Consider the following 23,265-nt stretch of genomic DNA (forward strand, 5'->3'; position numbering starts at 1 on the left):
AAGCTCCTCACACAATGATTAAATCTGAAGAAATAGCTGGGAAAAGATGTGGCAGCTACAGAAAGCTATTTTTAAGTAGTTTTGCTGATTAAGAGTTTTGAACTGTGTATCATCTACTTAAGTAAGATGACAGAATCATGGGGGTTTATTTTCCTTTTCCCTGCAGCTCTCATGTTCATTCCTGAGACCACCATATCCTGACCATCCTCCTAATGGTCATTGTTTGCAGATCTTCACCAAAGCCTTTGTTCTCGTTGTCACTCATTGTTCCTGTTTTTTGTCTTTGTTCTTCTCTCACAGCTACAAGCCCCCAGTGTGAAAGGCTTTGATTTCGCTAAGCAGCATCTGGGCCAGCACAATAAAGATGATGTCCTGATTATCCATGAGCCAGCTCCTTTACCAGGACCTATTAAGGACACTACCCCATCTGAAAACGGAGATGTGCCCAGCCCCAAATCCAAGAATTCATCAAAGCATTCAAAGACTGTTCGACACAGAGGGAGGTCAGTTTGCAGAGGAAAAACAAGTTGTAGTAGATGGAAGTTTATTAATGGCTGGCAGTTACTGTCTTTTTAAGGCAATTTCAGTGGGCAGAACTGTTCCAGAGCTCTGGGACTTGCGTTTTCTAGTGGGCTGTCAGTGTTACGTCTCGCTACTCATTAGTACAAGATTGTGAGAATTTAGTGTCCATTTTTCTCTTAAAGACAACATGCCCAGTTCAAAGGAGTATTTAAGGCACTACTAGGTTGGCTGGAGTCAAATCACTGCTAGTTTAGTGGAAACATAAAGTGTGTATTTTCTGACACGTTCACTTTGTAGTGACATTTAGCTACTAAGGCAAGGGGTGGTTAAAAACAAGCAAAAACCAGTGATGAATAGCAGTGTGTTTCAGAAACATGAATAGTGATCAGTACATATATGGTAAGCTGGAATTTCCAGAAAAAAAAACAGTGTCTCAAAAAATCATGGAAGGTAGCTAGTGCTTTTTTTTTTTTGTGGCTATCTGGTTGCTGTCATATCAACCCAGTTTTGTTTCAGAAAGGGAGTGAAAATTTAGAGTTGTGCAAGTGGAAGAGTGTCTGTCAAACTTCACCAGTAACTTCCCAACCTTTTCCAAAAATCAAATTATGTGAATGTGTCTTGCTGGAAAGGATTATGTTTGTAAGATAAGTGGTCTAACAGAGCTATGCAGTAAAGAAGGATCTATGCATTTTAAAAAAAATAAAAAATTAAAAAAAAAAAAAGTAGGAAAGTAATAGATGGGGAAAAAATGGAGCCCTGAGGAGAGAAGTGCTGTGGTGAGTCACAAACAGCTCCTTTCTGCTCCACTTTCTTCTTCTCCCTTCCTCTAATTTTTTGCACTCCTTTGTCTCCAGCTCAGCATCCCCTGTGCTTTTACCTTCATGCTATGACAGGGTGGGAGAAAGAAATGGTTCTTCCTGAGCTGCAGGTGTCTGTGACACATCTTGATCCTCTGCTCAAACTTCTGTGTTTCCTCTCAAGCTCCAGTTGCTCTAAGATTCTTGCTTCATCTTCCCCGCATGGGCTTCGCACAGCTCAGTTTCCACCTCTCAGATGCTGAGACTGTCTTCCTAACTCCCTATAGGCCTTGCAAGTAGTAGATTACCAGTGGTACAGTGGAAGGTGGGCAAAATGGGAAAATAATGGCAGAAAAATGAGCTAACTCATTTTGGTGTAGCTTAAATTAAAACAAATGTAAACCTTGAGGACTAGTGGTTTTGTGTTTCTTTCAAAAATGGCCTACTTAAGGGGAGGGAAACGTATCTATATGCATATAAGAAAGAAATTTAAACTTGAGGCTGTTACTGTATTTCATCTAGAATAATTCAGAAAATGAAGCAGGAAGAATTTTCAGGAGCTAGCATTATAATGCTTCCCCAAGAAGACAATAATAAATCATTGTTCAAATTTGGAACAAAGATATTTATTTTTTTAATAGCATCTAAATTCAAACACTTCAAAAAGGAGAATTTCCCTCCTTTCCCTTATCCTCTGTTAAGAGCAAATCTCCCTTTAGGCTTAACTATGGAGATGTTACCATCATCTCCCTAACATGCTGACATGCCCATGTCAGCTTGAGATTTAAAACATGTATTCCCTGAGGCAGAAGTTGAAATGTGAAATGATAGCACAGTGTGTTATGTTGGTTTTAGCTGTTTTCTGTTTTGTGAGGAAATACAGAACTCAGTTCATCGCAATGCGTTTCAGGACTGTTTGTTGAATGCCAGGAAATACAGCGGTGATGTGAGTAGATGTTCTGTATCTGTAAAAAAAACAGCAAACAAGAAAAACAACCGACTTCAGAAAGCATGGCATCTGTAGGTTCCAACTGAGAGCTGGACCTGTTGTTTTGGCTTGAGAGGACACAACTGCAAATTCCTCAGCACTTTTGATGACTGTTGAGTCAGCACTGTTTATATTCCTATAATTTACTTAGTGATAATTTAGATAGACTGAGAAAAGAATATAAAGGAAAACAAGGCACAGTGAGGTGAAATGGAAAGTCAGTAACGGATCTGGAAACGAAACCCCAGCCTTATACTCTGCTGAACCAAGACAAAGGTGGTGAAGATGATAGCTCTGCCCACCCTCTCCACATTACAAAATAAGAAAAGATGCAATTGTGCAGATCTGGAAGCTCTTTGAGAAACATTTCTCTTTTTTCTGTGCTATTTTTTTTTTTAATTGGGATGCAACAACTTAGTATTACAGTCCTGCAGAGAAGAATGAATGACTTTGTTCAATTATCAGTGCATTTTTCAGGGAGGAGAAAAAGGGGAGTTGAGTTTGGAGCATTGCTTGCTGTGAGGAGTTGGTTTAATTTCCAATGAATTTGTCTGGCTGGGTGTAGTTATCTTAGTCTGTGTGCTCTAGGCAGGTTGATATTTAGCCAAGAGCTCCAGTAACTAGTTCAGATCTCCATCTAGCCCAGGCAAATCTTGCACTTCACAAAGTTAATGCAGGAATAAAATATGAATGTTCACAAGACAAAATGGTCACTAGAGACACTATCACAAAGGCTGGTGCCGTATGAAAAGACAGGCTTTAACATCAGCTGGGGGGTGCTCTATGCCCTGTATTTTTTTCTGGTTTTATACTATCTGAATAATTTTACAGCTGAATTATTCTGTTGGGGAAAATCACAGTATTTATGTATATTTTTTTTCTGTAATCACCCACAATAATTATAAACACTGAAGCTGTAATTTGTCAGTAACAAATATTTTTAAGAATCTCATGACTGTATGGATAAATACAAAAAAGTGGCATTTCTGAATGGCCCTCCATTTAACTGGTCAGTAAAATACACATGTGGACTTGTAGTATTAGCAGGAGAACAGCAAGTTAGCAAGTCTGAATATTAGACTAATTACCTGTACGGGTTTCTTATTTGTAGTTTAATTCTTTTGTCTGAAAAGTAAACTACTACTTATGAATGCAGAGTGTTTTCTTGAAGTATATTTTAAAGGAAAGATTAGTTAACAATCTTATCACATGTGAGTCCTGTTGGAGTCAGTTTTCGCACACAACAACAGTAACATCATTGCAATGAATATCTTAACTATGATAATTTATTATAAATTTACATATAAACAGTGGAAAATATTAGCAGTCTTCACAAGATACTTTAGCACAGGATTCTTTGTGTGTGACAACTGTGCCCCTTTGCAAACTTATGTTGCATGTTGGTTTGTTCGTTTTTTAATGTTTGTGGCAGAGTTTCACCATCAGATGCTGACTCTACAGCAAGTGAACAATCCAGTGGGAGAGAGACAGGAGAAGAAACTGCAAGACCATCAACTGTTGCAAATGAAGGCAAACCACGCAGAGCAGTGAAAAAGGGTATATTACTTTCTTTTTGTTCCTTGTGTGCACTAGCAGTGCTTTACTCAGGTTGAAGAGTTACTTCAGTGCTGAGACTTTTCTAAACTCCTCTTTGACTGTTAATTTTTCTGGTTTGTGTCGTGAAAAATTTCCTTCCTCTCCTCTTTCATTTAGTTTCTTCTCTTGAAACTGAAGATCTACACATTCCTTTTATTCCAGCAAGCTTTTGAAACTAACTTCTTAGCAGGAATTGATCTTCTCCCCTTTTCTCTCCCACATACCCGCAGAAAACCTCTTTCCATTTAGACCTAATTGTGGCTCTCCTGGTAGCAATCTTGGAGTTACATGGACAGTAGAGGTCACAGCAGGACCTGATACAGCCTGGGTGTGTGTCCATAACTGTAGCTTCAAAAAAAAGTGAGATTTAAAAAAAAAAAAAGGCCAGAAATGTAAATGTTTTACAAATAAGTTCTAATTCAGGCATCAGAATGCCTTAATGATTGTGCTTTTGATGAAAATCCAGTGCTGGTACGTTAATAACAGTGACATTTTTTTGTAAGAGCCGTCGTCCTTCCAGTTGAAGTGCCACCATCTGTCTTGGAGGTACCCTAAGATATATTTCATTCCTCATTGAAAAGTTGATAAAATGCTACAAACCCATTTTCATTTTTAAATTAAAACATTCTCCTAAATTATTTTCCTGTTTAAAACTGTGTGGTTAACTGTGCCTACATGAACAATAATTGCTTTTTTTTTTTTTTCCTGAGTCTTTTGGGTTTAGATGGCTTGCTTCCTGCTTGAGGTTTTACTTACCCAATCTTTGCCTTGTATCACAATAGTCTTCCTAGAGAAAATTCTGATACTGAATTCTGACCTTGTGATATCCCCATCTGTTCTTAGTATAAATGGCCTTGGTGGCAGCAGAAACTGAGAAGAAGAAAATACTGATGACATTGTGAGCGGTTTCTTTGGTATATTGAATGTTTTTTCCATATACTCGTTGAAATACCAGCTGAGATGTAAAGGTGACTACTGAGGACTTTAGTGCCAGTGAAATTCAGATCTTAGCAGGCAATATTCGGTTTTTGCTTATGTTGAAGAAATGAGATTGAGGAATGTGTAAGATAGTTTATATAAACTGCTAGCTCATGAGTGGCTAAATGTCAAGCTAAAGAGTGTATGATTCTTAAACTTTCGTAATGTGGACTGCTTCTGGAAGAACAAGGGTGAAGAAGCTCGCTTTCCTCTGTAACCAACGTGCAAGAAAACAAAGCACAGCATCTGCTAATGTGACTAGAAAGTTAAACTTCCCAATAATTCAGCACACAGTGAATGCTGTATGTACTTTACACAATTTACAAAAAGAATATGTTGTACTGATGCTGTATAGGTTTTCAGTGCTTTAGGTGTGCTTTAAGTACCAAAAGTCATGCTCAAGTACATATATAACAACTGTGCTATGAGAGAGCTCATCTCAGGATGGTTTATGAGTTACTCCAACCTATCTGATTTGAATTCTGTTGCCCTGATTTAGTGTTTTCCCCATTTCTTCGTACCTGGGAACTCCATTTTTCTCTCTTTGTTTTCCAACTGGGCTTAAAGACCTTGTGTAAGATTTAACATGTCCTTTTGGTGAAGTGTTAGGTATTGATGCTTCTGAATTATCTGGGAAAGGCAGCAAGGATACTGTGTAAGATGTGTCCTTTTAACCTATCATGCCCTTCCTGCATCAAATATTCTTTTTTCTTTTTTTTTTTTTTTTCCAGAATTTGGTACCTCTAGTTTGGTAATCATAGATACTATTTTTAGCATTCAGAATTGGAGACACTGTCTGTGGAGAGCTCTCAGTCTGTTAAATGGCAGATTCAACTCCCTTTTTTGTGCAGCTGAGGCTTGGCAGTTTGATCCGAGTTCATGCATTTCATTCAAAAGTAAACGCAATCATCTTATGGCTGTGTTTCTTTCCAGTTACGATTCCACCTGAATTATTTGTAATAATTACTGTGTTGTCTCTTTTTTTTCCTTTATGTTGTCAGGAGCAAACAGAGTGGGTAAGTAACCAGACCTGGTAGTTGAGTACTAATATGAATAGAGGTGCTGGGTTATTTTCTAATTTCCTCCCAGTTCTTTCAAATTATTGAGGAAAACATCACTGTGAAAGAAGCAAAACTGGGGCAGCTGTTGGTCCTGAAACTAACTTTATGTAAACAAGTTACACATATTACAGTATCACAGTATCACAGTATGTTTGGGATTGGAAGGGACCTCAAAAGATCATCTAGTCCAATCCCCCTGCTGGAGCAGGAACGCCTAGGTGAGGTCGCACAGGAATGTGTCCAGGTGGGCATTGTTAGCATCTTTACTGGAAGCCCAAAAAGCACAAATATTTACTCACAGACTATTTTTTTTTCTGGTCAGGACGGAGACATAGCAGAGGTTGGGGCAGCAGAAAGCTGACCCTGTCTTTGATAAAACATACCATATCTAGAGATAAATTACAGACTGTGTCCTCTGATAGCAGTTTCCATCTTGTAATAGTCTAGAAGGATGGATATAAGACTGGCTAGGATGCTTTCCATTGTTGGGTCTCTACAAGTAACGAATGAGAGTCATCAGCTGCATCCCGGGGACATAATCTACACATGATGAAGCTGTGTGAAATGTATCTGAAACTGCATGCTCTGGCATGATTCAAATACCAGTGAATCAGGGGAAGATTCCCCTTGACTTTACATGATTTTGGATTAGACTCTATGCATCTTGGTTGCTGTGTCCCTTGTTTTTATTTCAAGAAGGTGCAGGAAGCTTTCCTCTGTCTCCAGCTGGATTGGTTTTCGTATGAAATCATAGCTTCCTGCAGAGCAATTAATTTTTCTGACATTTCAGTTTAATTAGTAGTTTCAACTCAGGGAACAGTGATGAACATTGGTCACTGACATGTGACCTGTATGGACTAGTTGTTTAAATGTTTTCGGCCCATTATTGGGTGTTAATTCCTCTTCATTATTTTTCAGCCTCAGCTGTCTAGTCTGAGATTTCATTCATGTAGTTCCATCTGATAGCTTTTAAAGGAAGATTTTCTAACCATGGACGATAGTGTAACATAAGAACCTTGAAATGAGAAACCATTCTTATTCACCCCGTCAGAACTTCTAAAATAACTCGTTCATGTGTTGAGTTAGAAACCATTTCTCCTTTTGTTGTATGTTTGCAGCACTGTGCAGTTCCTGGCTTTCTTATCTACTTTACTGTACTTCCATCATGGTTTGTATTTAGAGACACATTCAGTGTATGCACACAAAGAGGATTTAAAGGTCAGATGCAGCTTATGGGTTATTTTGTGTGTTGTGTATCTTTTCTGCAAAAGAGAGTAACGTACAATGTTACCTTACCAAAATTTGACAGTGGGACTTTTGGACAGTCTTACAAAATGAGTTTAAGAACCACTTCAGCTAAGAGACCTCTGCCAAGCACTTGTTTGTGTGTGCAAAAGGGAAGGTTATGAATGAAATTATAAAGATTCAGAGTGAATTGTCAGCATAATAGAACATTTTAGACCTTGCTAACCAAGTAATATGAAAATAACCTTAAAATTTTTTTGTTGAAACTTAGTGAACTTCAAGAACTGCTGTTCACAGAATCACAGAATGTTAGGGATTGGAAGGGACTTGGAAAGATCAACTGGAAACCTTGGAAAACAAGACTAATGTGTGGGAAAACAGGAAAGATGGATGCAGAAGTTTAGATTTCCCTTGACTACAGGATTGCTCTGAGGGATCCACATTAACTACGTAATATGTCTTGTGGCCCTCTCTGAGAGGCCATGCTTGCATGCTTCTGAGAAATCCATGAAGATGGGGCTGTGAAGATGACAAATGGTGAAGATCATGTAAATAGCAACAGAAAAGAGATAGATACAGATCAGAGCAGTATCTGTTTTCTTTTCCATCCTGTCTGTTGGAGTTGCATCAAGTTGATCAACAATTGATTCTGTATCAGAATCAAATCAGATTCTCCTGATTTCAATCTGAGAACCACAAGCTGTTATTAGAGTCCATACAAGGATGAGCGACTATGTCCCTCTACTCTGTTGTGTTCCTCCATGGGAGCAGTCGAAAACCTTAATCTCTTATTGCTTGTATTTCACAGTGTAAAGCAGTTTATGAATTTGTGGTGCTACCATGTGGATGAGACAAAAGATTAATTTGCAAGTCTTCAATAGTTTTTGCAAGCCTAATCCACATAATGGTTTCTGTTGTAGGCCTAGCTCCAGCAAAAAAAATACTTAAGTACGTGCTTAACTGCAGACCACTGGAGTGACCTTACAGATTCAAGTATTTTGAGGGAGATGACCCATTTCTGTTGATACAATTAACTGTTGGCAAGACCAGGGCCACAACTTTCACATCTCTCAGTTTCCGTAACATCTTTTGCTGATTGTATTTGAGTTGATATAACCTCTGAAAAAAATTGCAGTGTGGCAATATTTGTGCACCTTACTTACTACTATGTGAACTGTTTATCCTGTCACAGAGAAGAAAACAGTGCAGTGAGACATCTTTTACTGCTCTTTGAACCTCTGTTCGAGGAATTTGCATCTCCTTAAGTACTGATAAGAGAAACCATTAGCAGTTATATACTTGGAACAGCTTTTTTTTTTTTGAGTAAAGTAGATTGAGATTTTGGGGGGGTTGCAAGTGCCAAGAGCTTCATTTACAGAAATAAAAAATGGTGACTTGCCTTCTGGAAATATAATGGAAAAATGTTTATAATTTGCAAACCATTGGATAAACTTGTTGTACACTAAATGTGGATCAGCTGGAATGCCTATAGGGCAAATTAAACACAGATGGAAAACAAGGCATATTCCTGTAATGTAGCATCTGTAGAGCTTAACATTTGACTGAGATAACCCTAGCAGCAATGCTTTTCTCTGTATTTGTTCTGGTGATTTAGGACCTCCTCAGACCAGCAGTGGAAACGAACAGCACTCCTCAGCCTCTATTTTTGAACATGTGGATAGGATGTCACGTTCCTCAGATGCCAGCAGACGGGTCCCCAGCAAGATCCAGCTGATTGCTATGCAACCGATGGCAGCACCTCCGGTTCAGAACTCGGTGCTTTCTGATCGAGTGGCAGAGACCAACAAAATTAATAAAGAGGTATTTTTGAAGTGCTTTGAATGTTTGTGGCGAACTGTATGCCCAGCCAAGAGTGAAGTGAAAAGTATCCAGGTTCGTGTTATCAGGAGTTCCTCATTAGTTCCTGAGGGGTTGAATTTTGACAAGTTGCAGGAGTAATCCTATTTCTGTCCAAAGAGATAATCTGACCTGTTTTTAAGAGATATCTAAACTGATACTTCAGCACTGAGAGAGGAGCAAATTTGATGGTCAGGATAGCTTGTATTACCGTGCTTTTGAGAGTTGTGTTAGAGAACTGGAAATCTGACCCACCTTGGTTTTCATTCTGCACCGTTCTTTTTGCTTTTCAGCAGCTCGGGATGTTGGTTATACAAACAAGTTATCTCAAGTAATTCTGGAGTGTGAATTTGCAGCATATTCATTGTTTCCAATGTCTTATGTGTTTATCTGACTGTAAGCATATAGAAACTTCCTGCTTTCTCTGAGGCTTGGGTTACTCTAAGCAGAATATGAGCGTACCTGGGGCATTAGGAGAGAAAACCACATCACATGTTGCCTGACAGTACCATGTACCTGCACCCTGCTTTGGTACTGGGCCTAAGATGGCATCTTCTCATAATTCAGAGTGGAAGATTACTGAAACCTTTAACTTAAATACGTTAAGATACTGTATTTCTGAGTACCTTGCAGAAGAGAGGTAAATACATACAACCAGTATACGTAGGCAGGAGCGGCTACAAGACAGAAATCTGATTATATGGGCAGAAGACATATCATTCTAAATATAAACGTAACGACTAAGTCTGGCTTGTGTGCCTTTTATGCTTTTAAGGGATTTTGATGAGAGAATACACGAAAATCAATTCTTATTTGGTTTTTAATTTGCTGCTGCGAATGTGTTCCATACGTAGACCAGCACAGACAGAGCAGTTGTTTCTACCTGATCTGGTGTCCACATCTTTTCCAATGATAATGATTTCAGTGAGTGTTGGGCCAGGACTTAAAAGTGTGGTGTTACGATAGCTTTCCCCAGATGATAAGATACACTCCAGGGGATTTGAAAAAGAGGTGGGAGAGAGGCGTGAAAGTGCAACCTGCAAGAAAAGGCAGAGCTGATAACACCGTGTTTTTCTCGGGAGCTGGGCCCTTGTACTGCTGTTTCTGCAGAAGCATCAAGTTATGAGCTCAATTAGCTCTTTAAGTTCTTGCTTCTTACGTGATGGAGGTCATTAAAGGGAATTGGTGACAGGCTTCAACACTATTGATCAAATGTATCTCTGTTTAAACAAGCAAAGATAGATATAGCCTGTACTGATGAGTCTTATTGTCTGAGTCACTTCTAGCAGACAGCAGGACTTTTTCATGTTCCTGCTGCCTTTTGTTAACAAACTACCACCTCTCTCTAATTGCACCTGCTATTTTGCACCTATTGTATTGTGTATAATAGTACATCTACCTGGGGAGACAATGGGCATACTCCAAAATATCCAAGGAAGAAAGTGTGTTTACAAATTGTGTGACATAGTTTAGTCTTTCAGAGATTTGGGGGAGAAGGTAGATAGGGGAAGGCAGGGAGGTGAGAAGTAGAGGTTTATGGAAGAGTGGAAAAAAGTTCTGTTTGCAAAAACTACAAATGAAAAACACACTTGATTTTTTTTTTTTTTTTTTTTTTCCTCCCCTCCTTCTTTAAGATACAAACAGCCCTGAGGCATAAATCTGAGATTGAGCATCACCGCAATAAGATTCGTCTTCGTGCCAAGCGCAAAGGGCACTATGAATTTCCAGTGGTGGATGATGTGGTGGTGGTTGACTCCAAAGAACAGCACAGAATATATCGCAAGGCACAGATGCAGATTGACAAGATCTTGGACCCTGGAGGCAGTGTGCCTACTGTCTTCATAGAGCCCAGGAAGAGGTAGGCATTTCAAAGATGGGAAGAAACATTTTTCTTTTAGAGTCAATGTCCAAAGTACATCAAATAAATAAAATAATTTTGATCACTAGTTGAATTTGAGTTATCTAGGTGAAAAGGTTTAGGGTGTTCTAAACATTTTAATTTATTTCAGTAAATGCCGCTATATTTTGTTTTCAAATTATTCTTTTACAAGTTCTCAGCAGTGAATTCTCGATAAATAACCCCAAATGTATGAAAACTATCTTAAAACAATTTAGTATTTGCTCTGGCATTTCTTTAAATCATTTTTGTGTGGTGTAGAGGGATCAAAATTGCAATATAAGCACTACCAAAAAGATGCACAGAAAATATAAGCCGCAAGAAATAAGATTTTTGTTAAGAGGGGAAAACATGCAAAATCAGGAAACGGTTGAACAGCTTAAGAAGCATGAAGATTCTGAATTTTAAAGGCAAATTCACAAATCAACAAGATAACCTTTTACGTATTCCCTCTGGGTAATGAGGCACTTTTCTCAGCCTCATGAGTCAGCCTTCCAGGCCTTGTATTTTCAGAGAAAGTCTTCCCTTGTCCCTGTTTAGGGCTGATGAATACTGATACTTTGTTCCTGGAGCATTGTGTCCCTGTGACCACTTCCACACTGACAGAAATTACTTTTTCTCCAGCTACATGGGTTCCTCAGCTGGTTTGCCTGGTCGAGGGTTAAACCCAACATGCCAAGCACAAAGCCTTGTTGGCAGTGTGGTCTGTTCTGCTACTGCACATGTGTCAGACGTTGGACTGGGAGGTCTGGAGAGAGGTACTGGGAGCAGGGCTGAAGCATGGACAACTTTGAAAGATTGACGTAGAAGGGAGGTGACACTGGAGAGAGTTTGGGGGAGGAATGGGACAGTTTGGAGAGCTGCCAATGAAAGTGTTATTAGGAGAAGCCTGAGGAGGAAAATTCAAGGCCAACTAATGTGACTGGCATGAAAAACTGGGAAAGGGAATAGAAACAGGGCTGAGGCAAGGATGACTTGGAAGGAATGGGCAGAGGAGTTCAACCTTGAGAGGGATACGAAGAAAAATTGCAAAATAAGTACGATTACCTTTGTCTTGTTTGGTTTTTTTTCTCTCTCTTCTTTTTGTTTTCTTCCTGTGAAGTTCTCGTGCAAAACGTTCTCCCAAGCAGCGCCGGCGACATCAGATAAACGGTAGTCCGACTGATGCAGAAAAGGACAGGTTAATCACAACTGACAGTGATGGGACTTACAAAAGGCCTCCAGGAGTCAATAATTCTGCATATATTGTATGTATGTCTCTTGAATGACAGGAATGTTCTGATAATTGTAATGACACTTGTGACATTGAAGGTTTTGGGCTTTCTGACTGTGGTCTATATGGCTAGTTTCAGTGCCATGTAAATCAAAGTGAAACAAGGATTTCATTGGCAGTCTGTCAGTATTAAGCAGTAAAATTCTGCCAAGTATTCCTTGATATTGAAGAGGCCAAGAACCAAAACCTTCTTTTCATTAATGCCGATGTATTATGCACATGAAAGTGTGCTTGGCATGTTCTGCAATATCTTGAACATAGCTTCACTCTAGTCCAATTTGCTGGATGTTATATATTCATATGCTACAGAAAATTTCATCCTTTGCTTTCACAGATTGGAAGATTCAGTTCCTTTCATGAGAAATTTTCTCATTTCTAAAATGTGGGAATTAATTATTAATGAAAGAGAAACATGTCTTTGTACTACAGTAACTTGAAACAATTCTAATACAGTGTCTTGAAAATTAATTTTGTTTCCTGTCGAAAAAAGGCAAAGACGCTGAAGAACGCTTCTGTTCAATCATATCCATGTCACAAACTGTATTTAGGCACCTTTAACCACTTCTAAGCAGACTTTACTAAGCCTAATCCTAATATTGGTAACCCCTGGACAGTTTTCATCTTGTAAGATGGTTTAAGAATTTTAAAAGCTTTACCATTAGCTGCGTATGCAGTCAGGTGTCTACCTTCAAACAACGGCATGATGATTTTAATGTCATGCTGCAACAGAATGAATTATCATCTGAAACTGTTTAATTAAGACATGTCACACAGCAAGCTCAGGCCCTTTGGCATCTGTAGTGAGACAGTACTCAGAATGCTAAGTTCCTGATGAAGCAGAGGCTTTTGCATCTTGACGACTCATTTTGCAGTCTGTGTGTAGTGGTAAGAATGAGCTTTGATAATAAGTCTGCTGCTGGAAAGCTCGTTTAATTTCCTGTTACTGATGAGCAATAAGCCCATGTGGTAAGATCCCAGGTAGTAATTGCAGTGTGTGCTTCGGGTGTTGCTGCTCTGAAGCACTTATATGAATCCCATTCAGATGATGCATCCAAATTCAAGTTCCATGCAGCTAACCACTTAGTTGCTTAACAGTTCCCTTTTTGTGTTTTCCTAGGAGGTAATAATTGTTGAATATTACTGCTGATGTGGCCAGTTGTAAGCTAAAGACCAAATTAATTTATTTGAACTGCAAAAGCTGCCATGAAGTCAAAGATACAGACAGAACTGATTGTCTTTTTCTGGGTGGAGTAAACATTCTCTGCATGATTTCATTGTGTGCTTGCAAACCACAAGATTTCTGTTGTAGCAGAAAGCTCCACTGCCTTACCTGTCTTTCAAATCCCACTGAGTGAAGTATTTGAACAACTAGTGTTATGTATGTGCATGTGTACGTGCATACAGAGGTGGGAAGGGTAAGGGGCAGGTTTTGTCCAGCACCAGCACTTGTGCTGTTTATCTCATTGTGATTCTAGCAGAGAAAATGTTGTTTGTACTTAAGACCCACAGGGACTTGGAAGCTGTCTGTTTAGATCTTCCCTGTGACTGCCCTTCACCTTCTTTCCTTTTCCTCCAGTCTGATCCAGACTTGCCTCCTGAACCTCAGACATCATCTTCAGCTGATCTGGGGAAGTTCCCCGGCTTGCCTTCCCACCCAGTCTCCCAGTACATCCCACCACAGCCATCCATTGAAGAGGCTCGGCAAACCATGCACTCGCTGCTGGATGATGCTTTTGCACTGGTGGCTCCCAGCAGCCAAGCAGCCAATTCCACAGCCGTCGCACCACCTGGGGTCTCTGCAGGACAGCCGGTAAACAACACTCCTGCTCGAGCAGGGAAGGGAACCACATGCACCCAGTGGGGAACACCTTATGGTCCAACTCAGGCAGTAAAAAAACAATTTAATGTGAGTGATGCAATTTAAAAGGCTTTTCTGGGCAGGTAGTTAGCACCAGTTGAGCCATGCTCGCTGTTATTGTGCCCTTGCTGTCAGGACTTTGTCACAAATGTGGAGCAGTTTCTGGAGCCAGGAGAGTTGAAAAGTGACCGTCACAAGATGGTGAACTTGAATTTTAAGCTGTTTGGATTCTTTTACCTTTTCCCATCCCAACCACAGGAGAAGACAGGAGTTCCCCTCCTTTAGGATAACGTTTCTGTTCTTCTCAGTTACGGTCTTCCACAGATCAGTCTTGTTATGTCCAAGAGTAAAACTTCCTTTTATAAAAAACAAGTATGTGCTAGTTCCTATTTTGACAATGAAAAAAAGTAGTGTATTTTGCAGCAGGGTATCCAGGTGCTTTCAGGAGGAGAGGGATAGGGAAACAGCATTTCTGTGTATATTTTTTTGCATTTTATGGAGCACTTGAGACACATGGGTAATCTTTCAGGTCATCTCGAGTTCCACAACAATTCAGTACAAATTTCATAATGCCAGTGGGCTGTTGAGTCTGAGCCCCATGGTCTCTGCTGCAGTCTGATGCTGGTTGAGGTATAAAGAGATGTCCAAATGCAAAGCTTCATTTGCTGAAAGTTTCAAGCTAAGTAGACATTGGAACAGCCCTTGATCTTCTGCAGGTGAGAGAAAGTATTTCTGAAAGGTTTTTAAATTAAGACTCTCTTTAGACAGAAGAGACTGCTACCCCACTGCAGCAGTGATTCCCAGATCTTCTTGTGCTTCAGGGTTTGTAAAACTAAGCTCTTATGGCTGCACTCAAGTCAAACATACAGGCCTAGTGATCTCTGCCGTTCATCACTTAGAAGGCTGACAGTGGACTTCCCAGAGTATGCATTTTGGTTGTAATTTGTGATTGATTTGTTTGTTCGTTCTTCTGACAGAGATACGTGGAATTTGGAATGACCCCGCCAACAGCACCAGGTCTCCTACCAAGGTAGCTTTTCACTGATAGAATTATAATTTATTATTTTCTTTGCAATTTCTCCAGAGTTCTTACTTGGACTGGTATATAATTATGCAAAGTACTTCATAAATCAGAAGTAAGAGGAGTCCACATCCAGCCTGTGTAATATATTTATGTAGCATGAGTGACATGCGTACTGTATGGAATCCAAACCTCCTTTTAAAAGAAATGTGTTTCTAGCCCCTTGGCTATAGAGAGATCCTTCCAAATACTGAGTAAACGACTGAGTTTAAGCTTTTAGAGAGCCTGAAACAGTTACTTGGATGCATGCAACACTTCCAGTAGTCTCACTTTCATCTCATTTCTGTAGCCTCAGGGCAACGCTCACTTGCAAAAGATTTCAGATGACTAGCAGATTCATTCTGTCTTTAACCAAGCTGAGAACAAATTACAGAGCATGGTGACCCTCACAGGCCTTGCAGGCCTTTTTTTACAGAATCAGGAGGGAAGAACAAATTTTCCGTCTTTTCCTGTCTTTGCTGTGGGAGAATCCTGTGAAGAGAAGAAAACAGTTGTCCAAATGACTGTTTATTCCACATTTGGTGTCTGTTTTAACTGCATGTGAAGTTGGTCTCTTCAGTCATGGTAACCCACTGTGGTCAGATCTATCTCACCCTCTCCAAGCTGCTGCAGCCAAGGTGGTAAAAAGGTGGCCTCGTGTTGTTCTCTCCTTACCTTCTTCTAGCTCACCCTGTGAGATGAAGTCCCACTGGTATCCATGTCATTCATTAGATTTCACCTAAAGTCCTTACTGCCTTGGAAACTTGATGGTAAAATGGATATGAAGAGCTTTTCTTTATCCATTGTTCTGCAACCTGATTTTGAAAAGACCAACTAGGAAAGGAAAGGAGAAGTCCCTAAGCACCTTTTCTCACTTAGGTCTTGGCTGAAGGTGACAGTTTCAGTGTGAGTGAAGCATACGTGAAATGGCACACAGTATGACATGCAGTGTACTTTTTGTAATTTAAGTTACCTTGAAGATTGAGCTTTGAGACTGCCAACACAAAGCATAACCAATTGTTTGTTATTGAGGATTTTCTCTTTGTTGACCTGGTATGCATTCAGGGAAAATACGATAAACTAATCATGAAAGTGCTGTAACCCATATTAGTGCACCTAAACCAGTGTCTTTGCAAGATATTTTTTTGTTCAGAAGTGTATCAACCTTTGGCGTAGGCATTCTAGATTTCTGTAAGTTACAAATTAATGGCATCATCATTGATAGTTCAAATGCTGGCTCTGCCAGTGCTGGCAGATTAAGGTAACAATCTGCAAGGTTGTTGACCTTAACAGGAAGAACTCATTTAAATTGTCATTAAAATAGAAGGTTTCCTAAAGCTTGGTCAATAGAAAACAAGGAAAGCATTGTCATGGCTGTGGAGTGGGAGTTATGATCAAATTCTGAAAACAGTGATAAACAAACTAATAGAAACAGTGAACCAATTAGAGGAAGGAAAAATAACATGAGGTCAGTATGATTAGGTGGCATGTATCAATGTCATAGTCCATTGGCTTAAATATCCACTGTGTGGAATAATAGTTGAGTGACTGTACTGTTCCCTTCTGTGTACAAATGCAGTCAGTGTCTTTAATGGGCTGGAACCAACCTGGTTAAAAAAAAATTACATGTAAAAGACCTAGGTCACATAACAGCTCGGCAAACTTAAAGGCACAATGGACAGCTTTTACCAGAAAATGAATATTGCATCATGCAACAGAGATAGAGATACTTAGCCATAGTGGATTAGTTGTGTAAAATTGATTTTTTGGGGGAGCAGTATTTCCCCACTTAATTAAATAACTGGAGATAGACGATTTTTTTTTTTTTGAATGTGCTGTGTGTTTTTGAAGGCTGTGTCTCAGTCTAGAAATAGAAAGGAGCACCAGTCTGTATGATACGGATTCAGAGATGTATCCCATTTTTATACTCTTCTGTTAATCTCTGACTTTAAAGGGTAGCTATATCTATTATAAAGAAGACTGAGAAGAAAGGGTGATGGGTTATTAAACATGCACCTTTCAAATACAAACCCATCAGTGATAAAGGATATACTCCCTGACCTCTGAAAAATTGGCACAAAAATAATACTTTTGCAATAATGTTAAGAAAATATTTTATTTAGATAACATCAAAAAATTGTGGTCATTTATCAGCTACAAGTTCCCAGTGAAACACTACAGGCATAAAGGGCCAGATGGTCACATCCTTTACTGGTTACAGTGATTAACATAACAGAAATGACATTGTTAAATATTACCTACCCATTCAAGCATTTATTTTAACTAGCTTGTAAGTCTGTTTGGAAATTGTTTCCTCTGGATCTGCTGAGTGGACAAGTGGGCTTGTGTGCAAGGGAGCTGGGGAAATTCTGGCACTTCCACAATGGGGTTGTTGCAGCTTGAACCCCTAACACCTCCTCTGTGTAATACTGTATGCCAAGTATCTAGTACTTTAATTTACAATTATTTGCTCGTGCTATATTAGGCTCATATTTGGCTTTATTAGGCTGTTTATTATTATGTCAGCTTTCTTTACTGCCTGGCCATCATACAAAGGTGATTTGTGTTCCAAATAAAGCACAGATCAAGGACAGTTTGAATTAAATGCAGTTATGGGATTTTCCTCTAAAACAAAAGGCTGTTAAACTGGGGTATTGAGGAATGGGGTAGGTTCTGGCCATATCCTAGAAGGGTTTAGATACTGTTGTGGTAAAAGGCATAGAAAACTTGTCACTAGTCCTCACCTTGTGTAATTTCATGTGCCTGACTTAGGATGTTTGTCTCACTTTGCTTCATTTATACTTACCAGTGAGAGGCTCCTGCAAAAAATGACGTGGTGAACCTGATATTTTGCTTTGAGTGCCTCTTGAGGAGCGGAGCGTGTCTCTCTTTAATTGTACCTGGAGTCTAAGAGACACAATAGCCTGGAGTTTGGGCATCCACACCTCAACTGTATTGGTAGGAGTCGATAATCCTTGAAAACTCACCTGTCACCAGTCATTTAAAATACAATCTCTCTGTACCAGGGTTAGGATACATTAATAGGAAGCATAGGAAAAGCAGAATTTCCATCTTCTCCTGTTCTGTAAATGAATTCTAGGGTTTCTTTTACAAGTCCCATTAGCTTCTCACAGTTACTGAAGTTAGATTGATGATGGTTTCTGTTGTTAACTCTTTTCAGTAAATATGTAATGACTGCCAGCACCAACCTGAATTGTAGGAAACATTGATTTTACTATAGATTGCATCTCTTCATATGTGCTAATGACAGCTTTGTGTAGGTTCAATGTTAAAGAGCAAAGTTTTGAAAATGTCCTGGACACTTGATGGTATAATAATTATCCATGAAATTGTCATGTAATGCAATTTTTATTTGATTCAGACAAAATTGTGTGCCCAAAAACTCTTGAGCGAGAGTCAGATTTGTTGCTGAGGTAAGCAGGTACATCAATACTGAATTCTTATTTTTCTCTCTTTTTTTTTTTTTTCATTGAAGTAGCTTTTTTTCCCCAAGGGGTAAACAAGATCTGTGGATGCTTTTCTCTGTATTGAGGAGGCTGCAACATGTGAAAAACACTTGTGTGAAATTCTGTTAGAGTTTCTAACTCCTATTCCTGTGCAATGAAGGTCATGAAGGAGGAATATATTCCTCAGATGTGATGGTTTTCTTTAACATTCAAGGTTAAGATGTACATTAAAAGTCAGCATAAAGAGTTGTTTTATGAGGTGCACCTGCATTACTGTTTCTAATTACGCAATTCACTTATTGTAATCTTGAGTCCTTACTTTTCCACAGGCAGAACTTTGGGCCAGGTTTCCTTCAACCTGCAGAGTTAATGCACCCAGACCAGCAGCCACCTGAGGTTCAGTATTCCTCCAGAGGGATATACTCAGAGGACGTGCCATCCGTGGCACGGCCACGACCCGTTGGAAGCACTGCAGGTATGCTTCACTTAAGTTGAATGTGCACTAAATTAACTGATGCTTTTCCGTATCTGCTCTTACACTGAGGTAACCATTAAGGCGTTATTCTCCTTCAGCTGCTACGCTTGACATGTGGTCCTTGTCTTCACTGCCAAAAAAAAAATGATCACAAGATGAGATTAACTTTACCTCCATAGGACATTGCAGAAAGAGGCAGTGCTTTGTCACCTTTTTACTATCTTACAAGCATTGGTTATCGCATAGTGTATTTTCAAAAAAAAGCCATTCTCTAAGAATGGAAAATTACTTAATTGTTTTATAGTGTACAGTGTATGCTAGTTTTCCACTGCTGACTGTTTCTTTTGTACTAAATGAGCTAACTGATGCATCTCACATCAGCCTGCTAAATAGCAACTTTAATACTTTTCTGCATCTTTTTTTCTCATTTCTCTTCCTAGAAATGTATGCGTAAAAGCAGGATCTTTTACTCTCTGATTATATTATCTATTGCTGCTGTCCCATATGAAATCACCTTCCCTGGTTTGGTTGTGAGGTAATTCCTGTAGCACTCAACAATGCTATCATGAATAAGATTCTAACATCACATGGCAATTAAGCATCAAAAACTGATTCTAAGTACAAAATATTCTGCTTTTATGCAAATGCCACAGTTAATTTTCTCTCAGAGAAATATTTTCTTCCTGGGGAGCTGAAAAGACTGAAAATACGAGTACATACCCATGTTGGAGTCCTGGTTTTGATAGCTGCTGTTCTCTCCCCGTACCTGAGAATGACAGAGATGTAGTGACTGTTACACCTTAATGATGATTATTGTATTGTTCGATTCACACTGTTCTCTAAATGTTCATAAATATTCTGCTTTGGAGGCAATTCATATGATTAGTTCCTGTCCTTCAGTATAATTATGTGCAAATATCAAACCTCTCAAAATTTTTTTTTGAGGAAAATATGAAAGTGACCTAACTGTCCATCATGTAAATCACACTGGTTTTGTCTTTTCCTCCCTCTTTTTACATACACACACAGAGTTTTCTCTTACATATCTGTGAGTTTATTAAATGTATTTCATTTTAAATGAATAATATCATAATAATAAATCATGTTTCCCTGTGGGAGGAAATCCAGGCAAAAAGCTGACATGTTGTTCCATGTCTCTTACAATTAATGGTGGTGGCTACCCTTGCATGTGTTTGAAAGCAGTGGAAGCAGGGAAAGCAGGGAAGGGACAGGAGAAAGGAGGAGGTTTGCTTTCAGGCTGAAAGGAGATACAGGGTGTTCTGACCTTCTTGTTACTTAATGACAGCATCGTTTAATATTTAACTGCAAAGCAAAGCTGAAAGAACCATACTCTTATGTAGTCATGTAGAGATGGAATAGAAAGCAGTCTGGAGAGTTCCTGTCTTGCCAGTGTGATGCAAATAAGGTGTAACCACAGGAGCAAATGTCTTCCCTTTGCTGCTAAGTAATTTACATGAAAGCATTGCCAGGGCTTTCAGTAAATGCTATTTGGAAAGGGCTGGCGTATTTTTGGAATGAAGTGTAGTCCATGTCTGAGATGCATGTATCCCAACCTCTTCGTTCAGTGCAGTGGCAATGAAAAGCATCACACTCCAATGAACTGCACAAAATGCACGTAACTTTTCCTTCTTTATTCTATGCTGACAGCCTTCTTTCTGCTGATTGTTTTATTAATTGCACAGAAACAGAGCTCTGCTTTCTTCTTGTCTCCTGCTTCCAACAAAGTTTTATGTTGTCATTTGTCTGCCCTACAAACTTTACTGTGTATAAAGATGAAAAAAAACAATATTTGCTTTTAAGGTTCTCAGATACAGCACCTCACTCAGGTGGGAATTGCTAGCAGGATCGGAGGTCAACAAGTGGAGATCCCCTCAGGCAGAGCAGGGCATGGCCAGCCGGGGGGGCCAGGGTGGCCCCAGTACCGTGGAGAGGAGGAATATGCTAGGCGAGATGCAGTGAGTACTGTGTTACACATTTGCATAGTTTCCGAAGTAGTGATATGTTCGGGTATTTTTTTTTCCTGCATTACTGTTTGGAACTTTTTCCCTCTGGAATACTTTCAGTTGCTTCTCTGACATTCTTTGCTTTGCTCTTCGAACCCTTGTTAGCTCTTCTGAGTTTTGCTTGCTGTTCTTTCGCCTTTGCTTCTCTCTAACTGCTTTCTCTCACTTTACCCTAACCTTTATTATTTTTTTTCTCACTTGAGGCCTTCACCCATTAATTGCAGTTCACCCAGTTCTGCTTCTGAGCTCCGGCAGAGGTGGATACTGCTTTCCATTTTCTTCTTTGAAATATGCCTCTGTATTTTGAGATCATTGTAAGTAGAAAACATTGAATTAAATTGTCCCAGACTACCGTCCTACTTTGTATTGGTGTAGTTCTTTCGTCTTCTGTATCAGTGCGCAATAGCAGGAGTCAGAGCAATGGAATAAGGCACATAGTTGCACGTAACAGGAGAGGTGTTTCTAAACAAGCTGTTTTCCTAGCCTCAGTCAGCAGGATGTGGTAAATAAATACGTATTCGTTTACCAGTGTTGCCTAGGCAGCCATCGTGACTTCATGTTCTGATTCAGCCTGATGTGTGAGGTTGAAGATCATGTATGGCCTTTCTTGTAAAGATACAGTTGCCTGCTCCCTATCCTTCTTTGTACTTGCATCCTGAAGCCGACTGACGTGTGAGCGCTTCGTTGCAGTACTCTTGAGAGTGAAAACTTCATGCTCCTTCTTTTGCTCCTTTGCTTAAACTATGATTTTTGTGGTTTCTTCCTTGAGGGAGGAAGGACCTTTTTCTTTTGCATACTTAGTGCAGTGTGTGTTCACACTACTTGAGGTTACTTTACAGTATTGCATGATCTCTAAATGGCTTTGCAGAAAGAAAATGCAACAGGATGGGCTTTATCTTTCGATTTTGGTGAAACTGAGCTGCCACCACTCCAGATGAACTTGAGAGGAGCAGCATAAAGCTTTTGAGAACTGGGCACAGTAGAGACAGACCTTACTGATACTATTCAAAAACTTTGACTGTCAAAGCTGAAAGATGTATTTGCCTGATTTAACTTGCAATCTGCACTTGAAACTGTGGTATTTGAGTGCAGCAACCTAATTTCAGTTTACATCTAGAAAAGCACTTGCATGAGAGGTCTTAATGTCTCTCCTGTTCCATTTCCAGAGACATCTCCAAGTGGTTACCATTCACTGCCCCTTCTTATCATTTGTCTTTCTTTTCTGAAAATGACTTTTCCAGATCAGTGTTTTAACATCAGTTACCTGCACAACTTTCAAAGATTCCTGACCCAATAGAATATTATTTGGTTGCAGTTTACACCTTGAGTCACCATTTTAGATGCATACATGTCACCTCAATCTAGGCTGACTTTTAATTAATCAGAATTTAAACACTTCCTCCACTTTGACAGAACTTTTTGCGCATTGATTGCTGCAGTTCAAATGTTACTGCAATGTGATCTTTGTCCTTTTTTTTTTTTTTAAAGCAAAAGGAGGAGATCATGGACCAAATCTATCTGGGTATTGTGTCATTTAATTGTAGGGGAGCTTACCTGGTGCTTGCATTTTCTTTTTCCTCTGAGGAATCCCTTCTCCCATCTTCTCCCATCTTCTCCCATCTTCTCCCATCTTCTCCCATCTTCTCCCATCTTCTCCCATCTTCTCCCATCTTCTCCCATCTTCTCCCATCTTCTCCCATCTTCTCCCATCTTCTCCCATCTTCTCCCATCTTCTCCCATCTTCTCCCATCTTCTCCCATCTTCTCCCATCTTCTCCCATCTTCTCCCATCTTCTCCCATCTTCTCCCATCTTCTCCCATCTTCTCCCATCTTCTCCCTCTTTTTCCCTTTCCTTTCTTTTTTTTTTGCAAAGGATTATTCTCAATTAAGGAAAAAAAAAAAAGGCATTCTTAGATAAGTGCTAGTCATGTCATTTTCTTTAGTTCAATTACTCTCAGCATTCAGATTCCTTCACTAAGACAGAGCTCTAAATTTGTCTTTCCTCCTTTTGGAAAGGAGGATTTACTTCATGAGAGTCATGTTCCTTATGTTGCAGTACTCAATGGATCTTTTGCAAACAGCCTTAGCTTTCCCTCATTCTGAACAAGTTTCTAAAATTAAACTCTTTAGGAAGATTAGATCTAGAGTGCTTCTTCTCACCTACAGA

The 23,265-nt window shown here is 39.5% G+C and overlaps 1 protein-coding gene across 5 annotated transcripts in view; it reads left to right on the forward strand.

Moving 5' to 3' along the window:
* KIAA1549 (KIAA1549 ortholog) overlaps nt 1–23,265 on the forward strand; it is a 145,813-nt gene that overhangs the window by 116,142 nt on the left and 6,406 nt on the right. For 2 of the 5 annotated variants that reach the window (XM_065840144.2, XM_071798194.1), the window contains exons 11-19: nt 301–503; nt 3,740–3,864; nt 8,803–9,008; nt 10,679–10,902; nt 12,044–12,188; nt 13,791–14,120; nt 15,050–15,102; nt 18,929–19,074; nt 20,896–21,050. In XM_065840144.2, coding sequence (XP_065696216.1) covers nt 301–503; nt 3,740–3,864; nt 8,803–9,008; nt 10,679–10,902; nt 12,044–12,188; nt 13,791–14,120; nt 15,050–15,102; nt 18,929–19,074; nt 20,896–21,050 — 1,587 coding nt within the window. Of the gene's footprint in view, nt 1–300; nt 504–3,739; nt 3,865–8,802; nt 9,009–10,678; nt 10,903–12,043; nt 12,189–13,790; nt 14,121–15,049; nt 15,103–18,928; nt 19,075–20,895; nt 21,051–21,301; nt 21,406–23,265 lie in introns of those variants that run through there. The other 3 variants (XM_071798197.1, XM_065840153.2, XM_065840160.2) reach the window with 3 other exon arrangements.

Source organism: Patagioenas fasciata, chromosome 1, assembly GCF_037038585.1.
Source record: "Patagioenas fasciata isolate bPatFas1 chromosome 1, bPatFas1.hap1, whole genome shotgun sequence".
Taxonomy (NCBI): domain Eukaryota; kingdom Metazoa; phylum Chordata; class Aves; order Columbiformes; family Columbidae; genus Patagioenas; species Patagioenas fasciata.